The sequence below is a fragment of the Coffea arabica genome, chromosome 1c (genome assembly GCF_036785885.1).
Source record: "Coffea arabica cultivar ET-39 chromosome 1c, Coffea Arabica ET-39 HiFi, whole genome shotgun sequence".
Taxonomy (NCBI): Eukaryota; Viridiplantae; Streptophyta; class Magnoliopsida; order Gentianales; family Rubiaceae; genus Coffea; species Coffea arabica.
The window spans coordinates 32,669,516-32,679,880 of record NC_092310.1 but is presented as its reverse complement, the minus strand read 5'-3'; the positions used below and the strand labels follow the sequence as shown (position 1 = coordinate 32,679,880).

The 10,365-nt window shown below is 41.3% G+C and overlaps 1 protein-coding gene across 1 annotated transcript; it reads left to right on the top strand.

Moving 5' to 3' along the window:
- The first annotated feature begins 8,837 nt into the window (after positions 1–8,837).
- Positions 8,838–9,700, top strand: LOC140005164 (uncharacterized). The gene is made up of 3 exons (XM_072045603.1): positions 8,838–8,904; positions 9,113–9,360; positions 9,467–9,700. Exons 1-3 carry the CDS (start codon positions 8,838–8,840, stop codon positions 9,698–9,700), a joined length of 549 nt encoding a protein of 182 aa, XP_071901704.1.
- The last annotated feature ends 665 nt before the right edge of the window (positions 9,701–10,365 follow it).

Genomic DNA, 10,365 nt, shown 5'->3' with positions numbered 1-10,365 from the left:
TACTATATGGAACACTTACCTAGTCAAAACAAGTGAGTAAGTGCTCAAACAAGTGTTTAGGCGTCCGCTCCGAGTTTCTCTTGAAGGTCCCCTTGAGCGCCTGAGCAAATAACAACTAACTATCTCACACTATCACTTAAAAATCCCTAATTATCAAGGAAGATTGTACACTTGTACAATCTAAGGAAATACTGTGAAATGGAGCTTTACTCGCTTAAAATTCAAGATTCAAATGTGGTGTTTAACAACACAAGAAAAATCTGATTTCCTTCATGAAGACAAGTCCGAAATGGTCAATTATTAGTGAAGGATTGGGAAGAGTCTCTAAAGCTCAATTCCCGTCAAGTTTGAAAATTTCAGACTTGAGGTGCGATCTTTGAAAAATCCTATCTCACTCTCCGTAGATCCAAAATTGGAAAATTGATACCGTTGGAAACTACATCCAAAGTGATAAAAGTTTCTAGAAGACACTTTTCCATGATTCCAAATGGATGACATTCAAAATTTGGCTCAAAGTTAATGACTTGAGGTATCAAGACAGATTTGGGTTGGGTTTTTAGCAAAGTTTGGAAATTTGGCAAAATTCACACATTGTAAACTAGCCTCTGAAATTTGAAACTCTATTAGAGTTGTAATCCAAGTTTAAAACACAAAAAGCAGAACAAGAATCGGAGTTTTGAGTACCAAGATATAGTAGCTCAAAGTTGGTGAAAATGTGAAACTGTTAAGAAATTTCCAGGTTTAATTCACAAATTTTGGGACTTTGATTGAACATCTAAACGGATTCGGAATGGCACCAAATTTGGTATGATCACACTAGGGCTATTCCTCTACCAATTTTCATAGAAAAATATGTACGAAAAGTTGGTTAACCAAATCACTAAAATTTCAAGAATTCCAAGGCAAATCTGCCTTGTACTTCAATTTTCCTTTTCTAAAACATTGGCCAATGAAAACATCTTAAATATGGTTCATTTATGTAGAAAAAGTCTACGAAACATCCAAAATACATTCGGTAGGTGATTAACACCAAGAATTTAAAAACAACAAGTCCCAATCAAGATTTAGGCATTTACTAGTCAAAAAGAGGGTTTTTACTCACTGCATCAGTTTTGAAATATCGCCACAAATCACTCAATTCAACTTGGAATTGAGCATGGTTGGTGGCATTGAAAACTAAATTCATAAAGCTACAATTTCTCAGAAGAAATCATTTTCAAAATCTGTCCACAACTAACGCATCTTTGAGCACCAATTCACTGCTCAAAACAGGGCTCCCAGTGTAGACGTGAAACAGGACAGTCATGTTTAAACGATTGGTATGGACTACTTAGGTGGAATCAGAATGTGAATACCGTTGAAAATCTGGGAATATCTAGTTTCCAGTGCCACAAATGGCACTCGATTTCATCATCGGAGTAAAAAGTTATGGCCATTTGAAAAACACTGCCAGGGCAGTGACGGGAAAATTTCCAGATTTGCTGAACTTCCGAAATCACAACGTTTGGCCAACCAAATCATGTTACTTTTTGATGAAACTTTTTATACAACCCACACAACATATATACATCATAAATAAGCCATTATAACCACGAAAAATCACCCTAAGGGTCACGGACAACATAGGGGCAGAATTGGAAAACTTTCACCTTCACTCCCTTTTGAGTTTCTACCAACAATACAACATTATTCCACTAATTTAAGAACTAAACCAACATTAATAGCATCATCATTCATCAAATCAGTCCATCCAACCAAAGTGGGAGTTCATAGAGCCCACAAACAATTTTTCCAACATAAACAAGCTACCCACATGCATGCATGAGCTTATATGTGCACTACTACTTCCATAAAGCAAGATTTGAAGGGTTGATCGTCATTACCTCCTTAGATGATCAAGACCAGAAATTTTTGGTCACTTTGAGCCCCAATAAAACCATGGAAATGAAGCTTTCTTCCTAGCTTAAGTGAATCTTCAAGTTGTTTGCAAGTTGTAGTTAAATTTTAGAGTGATTTGGGTGAGAAATGAGGGAGTGGTTGAAGAAGAATTTTGGTTGTCTTCTTCCTTGGGTGATGTACGGCTGGTAGAGGAGAAAAAAAAGGTTGTTGCAGCTGCAAAAGCTTCTTGAGGAAGCTTAAGTATGTGTGGCTAAGAATACTCCAAAAGTCAACCAAGACTAGTGCGCGTACGCGCGCGTTTCGTGGTTGTTTCCTCTCGAATTTGTTTCACTAGTGCACTAAACCTCCAATACACTTGTATTCATACTATTATTATTAAATGTTAATAGTCTAAAAATAAAGATTTTAAGTCCCTTAATTGGTCACGCGCGTAAAAATATGAACTTCCGACTTGTGCGCGATAAAGTGCAATCTCTAAGAAATTCTTATAACGATAGTATTACTAACTAGTACTTGAGTACTTAAACATAAAATGCCTATTTTTAAGACTGATGTATAAGTCTCCAATTTTCCAAACTCACTGTATCCCCAAATCGATCACTGTCTTGAAACGCGTATTCATTTTTTTTCACTAAACGAGCTTCGAAAAATTAATTTTCATAACAAGTCATTTTAGAAATACATGTAAGTCATACTTCCATGTAATTGGGTCTAAAAAGGTTAGAAAATAATATTCGGGGCAAATAGGCAATTAAATATTTAAATAAACTCATAACAGGACTTTAAAATAAATAAATTTTGCGAGTCCTCACGACTTTTCTTAATCTACTATTGATCATTCTTATTTTTTTTCAAAATTAATATACTCTCAATTCAAATATAGTCTTGAAAAATGTGTACTCGTTGTTCTGAACTAAACGAGTTTTCGAAAAGTAACTTTTCTAATAAAATGTTTTAAAAGCATAAGAGAGGCGTTTTTCCATATAAATGGATTTTAAATAGTCAAATTAAATAATTAATTAATTTCGGGTCTTCACATTAGTTACTTATATTATCGTTACAAGAATTTCTTTTAAGTTTCGCTTTATCGCGCGCATATTGGAAGTTCACGTTTTCGCGTCAGATCGACCCAACGGAGATTTAAGAAATTTATTCTAGACTACTAAGAGTGAATAATTATAATGTTAAAGGAAGTACATTAGAGGTTTAGTGCACAAGTAAAACAAACTCGAGAGAGTTTCCTCGTGAGGAATCTGCGCATGGCAGCAATGGCCGCCCCGCTGCCCGGAGAAGGCAGGCAACAGGGGATGTTATCACTGACCTTCAAATCAAAGACATTCTCGGACTTATTTGTGGATACATCGTTATCGCAAGCGAAGGGGGCCCTTAAGACTCATCGAGGAGAGCCTGCGATCTCTTCTTCAACATCTGAGATAGAGGATATAGCTCGTCTGTTTCAGTTTGCCCTTGTTGGCAAATTCTCCAAAGGTAGGCCAGCTATGGCTAACATCCGAAAATTCTTCTTCTTCCTCGATCTGAAGGAGGCCGCGGCTGTTGGCCTTTTGGATGGGAGGCATATGCTGATCAGATTGAACAATGAAGCTGACTTTATGCGGCTCTGGACCAGGAGCATATGGTACGTCCAGGGGTCTCCAATGAGGGTCTTCCATTGGACAACTGTGTTTCATGTGGTTAAGGAACCTTCACTGGTGCCGGTTTGGTTTACCTTGCCAAAGCTTCCAATTCATTTGTTTAACAAACACTGCCTCTTTCAGGTCGTATCGTGCTTAGGAAAGCCTCTCTTCATGGATTCAGCTACTGCTTCACTCTCACAGCCAAGTCTTGCACGAGTGTGCATTGAAGTGGATCTTCTCCAGCCTTTACCGCAATGGGTTTGGATTCGCATGGGAGAAGGCCATGGGTTTTGGCAACCATTGGTTCCTGAAAACCTCCCTTAGTACTGCTGCCATTGCTTCAAGTTAGGCCATGGAGAGGAGGATTGTCATTCAAAGCACCCAGAGCTGCGAGTTGGGCAATCTCTTCACCAAGGGGATTTAACTACTAGGTCCAAGCCTATGCAGCAGCAGTTTGTCGGTCATAGGCAGCCCGGCGTGGTGGCAAGGGAATAGGAAGGAGCACCGACACCTGTTACGAAGGTGGGGGTGCTGAACAATGACTGTGCGAAGGTCGAAGATGTCTCATTCGTTGGAGATGGGTCTAGGCAGATTGCTCCCAGCATCGAGTATGTGACTGGGGTTAAGGAGAGACCAGGCCAAGTGGAACCACAGCAGCAGGTGTGCGCATCGGATGAGGATGGGCTCCTTCGGGCACCTGTAACGGAGGGGTCACTGTTGTTGGGAGCTCATCTACAGTTGCAGGTTGCGGAAGTGGTCGAGGATGCAATCTAGGCTGCGGCTAATTGCATTATCCGAGAGGCAGCAGACCAAGTAAGCCGAGAGTAGGTTGATGAGGTTGTTAGTAGGGAGAAACCTGGTATCGTGGAAGCGGAGGACGATGATACAGGTGGCCTCGCTATCTTGGCAAAATTGCCTTACACTGATGGAAATTTGTCACCGCGCCATCCTAGGTGCAATTGCCATGGGCAGGGGCTACCTTCAGATGTGTCGGCAGAGGATGGCCAAGGGGCAGCTTTGGGACTTCACACAAGACCAGCCAAGACTAAGGGCATTCGTGTGAAATTCCCATCGGATATGGAGCTCAGGTCGGTGTCAAAAACCTCTCAAAATTCTTTTATAGTAGTATCCCATGATTAAGGCTTTATTTTGGAACATTCAGGGGATTGCTAAATACCCCAATCTCAGACGGTTGAAAAACTTAGTTTGACTTCATAAGCTGGCAATTGTTGATGTGAGAACCCGTAACTTTTCCATTTCTAGGTTTATTGTCTTTAATGGCATGTTTTCTGCATTTTCTTGATTAGGAAAATTTCTAGATAATTTTTGTGAGTAAATAGGATTTTTAGATGATTTTTCTAGTGTCAAATAGTTTTTGAGAAATCAAGAGCGTATACCGGACGTGGGACCCACTAGTGCGGAAAGTTCGAAAAAATTCGGCCAACTAGGTTAAGTTTTGGATACTGGAATTAATTTACTGGGTGTTAAGAGATAATTAGAGGGTGCTATTTGGATTGGTGTGAGAGGAAACAAAAAGATAAGGATGCATTAAATAAAGTGACAAGTGTCACTTAGTGATTGGATGGACTTGAAGACCACTATTCACCTTTTTCCATTTGACCAAATAAATCACAAAAATTACCAAAATTTCACCATTTCTTCTTCTCTAGTGGCCGGCCCTCTCTCTCAAGAAAGAAAGAAAGAAAGCTCTCCAAGTTTGCTTCAATCTTGCTCCAATCTACCAAATCAACCATTTACTCTTGTTTTTGTTCCATAGAAACCCTTAAGGGAGTGTTTGTGAGTTGTTTTGTGGAGTTATTTGGAAAGCTAAGAGGACTAGTTGCTCTCTCTCTAGTGTTGCTAAGGTAAGTTGAGAAGGATCCCTCTCCTCCCTCTAATGATGCTTAATTCATGATTAGTGGAGGTATAAGATGCAATTTTATGGATTATATCTTGATTTTTGGTTGGATTGGTGAAGTTTTATAATTATTGGGGATTTTTCTGTTTTCATATGAATATGATTATGTGGTCATGTATGATGATTGGAAATGGTATTTAATGAATCTAGAAGGTGGAAAAAGTGGTTAATTGCAAGAAATTTCTGTTTTGGAAGGAAAATTGGAAAACTAGGGTTCATGTTCCTACATTCTGCCCGATTTTGTAGCTCATAGTTAGAGGCTGAATTGGCCTTGGGTTAAAACTTGAAAGTTGTAGGGAATGATATTTTAGAGGTTCCTACAAAATTTCAGATCAATCAGAGCAGTGTAGCTGGTGAAAAGACCGAATTACCCTTGCTGCCCTGGTTTTACCCGGTTTGATAGTTGCGTCTGTAATTGGTTAATTTGGTTGGGAATGCTTCCGAATTGGTTGTTGAGGTCTTCTGATGAAATGTAGCCTTGTATCTTAGCTAGCTTTCGGATGGCTTTGGAATTTCTGGATTTGGACTTAGGTAGGCTGACTTATGATGTTTGAACCAGAATGCGTTCTGTGAATCTGTTTTTGCGGTTCCGGTGTAGTCTATTGCATTTTTGACCTGGTTACACTCAAAACTGGGCTTAGTGACCTTCTGAAATATTGTAGCCCTATCTCTTAGCTTTGAAACAGTGTATCTTCCACCTCCATCCGATAATCGTAGTGCCTTTGGTGCCAAAACCGCAAAATGATGTCAAAAACTATTTTTTTTTGGGTTAACGCTTAACTCCATTTCCGAATTTTCTGGTTTCCTTTAATGCTTGTGTATGCTTATGGAGCCCTATTTTGGTGGTATTTGAAATTGGTTTATGAATTGTAATTGAGTCTTATTGTGCTTATTTGAATATTTTAGGGCTTGACTTTCATTTCCGGACTTTTCCCTAGCTTGAATTGTACTTGTACTACTTGGAGCTTACTAAACGGCTATTGAATGAACTTATGTTGTGTGTGACTTTGGGACTGGTTGAGGAAAATAATGAAGCCATGACGGCTGGAAAAGTAAGCAAATTTAGGGGAAATGCTGTCCAATTTTCTAGGCCGTTTATTTCCTTTAAGTTTGACTTGCCTTTTGGTAGAAATGAAAGGCTTTTGGGTTGTTTGAACCTAGGTCTTCATGTTACCTTTTCGTTTCCAAAAAAATCATGTTTTGCATCCTTGCATTAGTAATTATTTGGCGAGGCCTACGACTGGTTGTCGAGCCTCACATGTGCATTCTGTATACTCGATTTTGAAAGTGGAACCTTCAATTGTTTTACTTTGATTATTTTAGGGTTTCTTGGTGATTAAAGCTCTCTTTTGGGCAAAAAACTTTTGAGGTATCTGTACTGACACCGGTGAGTGTTCCACTACCTGCTACCCGTTATGTGAAATATCTGAATATCTGAAATACTTGATTTATGACTGTTGGAGCCAAATACTGTTTTGATAAAATAGAGGCAAGGGTGTACTTTATCACACTCGTTCTCTTGTCTGTTCATATGCCAATTTGGAGTGCGTATCTGAATCTACTATCTGTATCTGTATCTGTATCTGTTTTGACGTCATTTGGAAGCTTGTATCCAACGACCTTTCTGTGACCTCTGAGCTCAACCCCTGTGGCAAGTTACTCGAGTCGGGCCGGCAAGGGTCTGGTCGATTAGATAACGAACCACGGTAGTCTGTTTTGGGATCTTTGGGTATTGAGACCCTTGATTCCGGATATACTCGAGTATTACCAATTCTGATCTGATTGGATTTCGGGCTCGGTGGGGGTATGTGAGGTGGAAGGAATCGAAGAAAGTGGAGTCTACGGTATTGGTTACTTCTGTAACGTTGACGGAGTGTCAACTGTTATTTCGATCAAGTTTCGGTGAAGCAAATGGGAATTTGGCTCCTGAGAGCCACCCGTATCCTTTCTGTCTATGGTGTTTGTTCACTTCTTTATTTGATGCACCTATGTGATTAATTGAATATGAGGTTCCATGTTTATTATTTGTTATTATTTTGGTACCTCATTGAGCGTAAGCTCACCCCTTCCCATTATCTTTGTTTTCCTTACAGGGAACCACTTTTAGGGCTAAGATGTTTTGACGCACGAGTCGAGCTAGTTTTATTATATTTTTGTAAAGCTCCTCGATAGCTAGAAAATCCTAAATGTATTTTGATCTAATTATCTTCTTTTGTTCCGTAAATTACCAACGTATGTGTATAAAACTATTTACCCTGTTCATGTATCCTATTTGGATTGGAAATGTTTTCCTGAGTCATATGGCCATATCTGTACTCGTTGGGCTCCTGGCGGGGTGGTGATGTGGCAACCACTATTCATTTTGGTGTTGATTTTCGTTTTGCTATTTGGCGACTATGAATCGTTTGAGCGCGCTATTACCTTCTTGAACATTTTCGATTTCTTTTAACTGTTCGACTGAGACCTGGCGAGAGCTGGGCAGGCGGTCCGGCGAACCCTTTGGTTCGCCTTAGGGGAAGGTGGGGCTGTCACAGTTGAGGTATGTGAACCTAAGCTTTCTGAAGGGGAAGCAAATAATATTCGTGTTAGATTAAATTTTGACTCTGTATTGTGTAACTGTTCGGGGGATATATGAGTTTTTTTCAATATTTTGTTTTCCTGTCAATTGCTCCGGACCTCGGATCAATGGCTTTCACTAATTGTGTCGCACCCACATTTCCCCGGTCCGGTGGTAGTGTCTTTCGTCCATGACAGGTGCTCACCGGTGGAGTGGGGTCCAATGTGGAGGGATTTGCTGTACGATAAACCTCAAGGGGCTTGGTACGTCGTGGGTGACTTCAATATGGTGGTGGACTCAAGTGAGAAGAAAGGAGGTCGACCATATCAGGCCGCAGAGAGGTTAGAACTTCTCGACTTTATGACTTGCGCTAGAGTATTTGACGTGGGGTATTCAGGACCACGTTACACTTGGTGTAATAATAGGCTTGGTCGAGCAAGGATCTAGAAACGGCTCGACCGGATGCTTATTGAATGCTTGGAGGTAGAAAATTTGGTGGAGGTGTCGCACCTGTCACGGGAACCATCTGACCATGTACCGCTTCTCATCTCCTTCTCCTCTAGGTTGGATAACAAGCCTCGGCCATTCAGGTTCCTAAATGTGTGGACGTCTCATGGGGGCCTAATGGAGGTAGTTCGTACTGCTTGGCAATGGGAAGTAACAGGCTCTCCGTTTCTTGTGGTCTGGAGGAAATTAAGGGCTGTTGTCAAGGCCTTACGTATCTGGAATAAGGAGACCTTTGGGAATGTCTTCGATAGGGTTACGAAGGCCGAGGAAGCCGTGGCTGTTGCTGACGATAGGCTATAGGCAGACGGGTCAGAGGAGGCTTATGTCGACCTCCAGAGGCATAGGGCAGAATTGCACTCGGCTTTGTCAATTGAAGAACAATTCTGGAGGCAAAAGTCTCGGATTAAGTGGTTGCGGCTTGGTGATCGAAACTCCCGCTATTTTCACTCAGTGGTTAGACACCGCAGATTTCGGGCAGTGATTCATAGGATACGGGACGGATCTGAGAATTGGATTACTGATGACAATGCGATTGGCATAGAAGTGGTTCGATATTTTGAGGATTTGTTTGCTGCAAACCTTGTTCTGAACTTTCAGCTCATGCATGTAGTACGGTGATCGATAATGGGAGGCTGGAGCAAGTTCCATCGATGGAAGAAGTGAAGAGGGTTATCTTTGACATGGATGGGGATAGTGCTGTGGGTCCAGATGGGTTCACAGGGAAGTTTTTCATCTTTGCGTCGGAGGTAGTCGCTCAAGATTTGTGTAAGGCGATTGTAAGTTTCTTCCATGGAGCGGAGTTGCCACGGTTCATCACTGCTACATCTATTGTTCTTATTCCGAAAGTAAACGGCCCTCAAGACTTTGGTCAGTTTCGCCTCATTAGTTCTTTCACAGATTCTAGTGCTTCGTCTGGCCCCTATTCTGCCGTGCATTATATCACCCCAACAGAGTGGGTTTGTTAAGGGTTGGACTGTATCTGATAATTTCCTTTTGGCTCAGGAGTTGATCACTGACATTGGTCAAAAGTGTAGAGAAGGGAATGTGGCTCTGAAACTGGACATGGCAAAGGCCTACGATAGGATGTCGTGGGCCTTCGTCATACAAGTGTTGCGTCAATTTGGATTTGGGGAAAGGTTTATTGACATGGTGTGGCGTCTTTTTCCAATGTCTGGTTCTCAGTGATTATGAATGGCAGGCATATGGTTTCTTTAAGCCATCGCATAGGCTATGACAAGGGGACCCTTTGTCTCCAACACTATTTGTCATCGGGGCAGATGTGCTGTCTCAGGGATTGAATTGGTTGGCAGCGCAACCAGGGTACCGAGGCTATAGAGGTCCCAGACACTGTCCCGTTATCACCCATTTGGCCTTTGCAGATGATGTTATGATATTTACCAACGGCTCTGCGGCATCTTTGAAACGGGTTTTGAACATCTTGGAGCTATATTAAAATGACTCGGGACAGTGTTTAGACACTCATAAAAGTGGGTATTTGGTTCATCCGAGGGCATCGGATCGAAGAAGGGCTATCGAGAAGGTTACAAAGTTCTCAAGATGAGATTTCCCTATTCGGTACTTGGGCTCTCTGTTGTATGTGGGGAGATGCAAGCGCTCGTATTATGCAACATGGGATCAGGCTATTGTGGATAAAGTGGTATCGTGGAATTCCTGTTTGCTATCACACGTTGGGAGGATGGTTCTAATCAAGCACGTGTTATCGAGTATCCCGATCCATTTGTTGGCCTTAGGGGTATTGCCGAAGGGCGTGACTCGGCTTATTGAGCGAGTGTATGTGACATTCTTATGGGGATCACACGAGGGATCCTCTAAGTTTCATTGGATCGGAT

Bases quoted from the DNA above. Each gene is read 5' to 3' on its own strand.
- LOC140005164 (XM_072045603.1), top strand. From the start codon at position 8,838: ATGTCGACCTCCAGAGGCATAGGGCAGAATTGCACTCGGCTTTGTCAA. The intron at 8,905-9,112 runs GCAAAAGTCTCG...CTGAACTTTCAG, and splicing joins ATTGAAGAACAATTCTGGAG to CTCATGCATGTAGTACGGTG. The intron at 9,361-9,466 runs GTAAACGGCCCT...TCACCCCAACAG, and splicing joins CTATTGTTCTTATTCCGAAA to AGTGGGTTTGTTAAGGGTTG.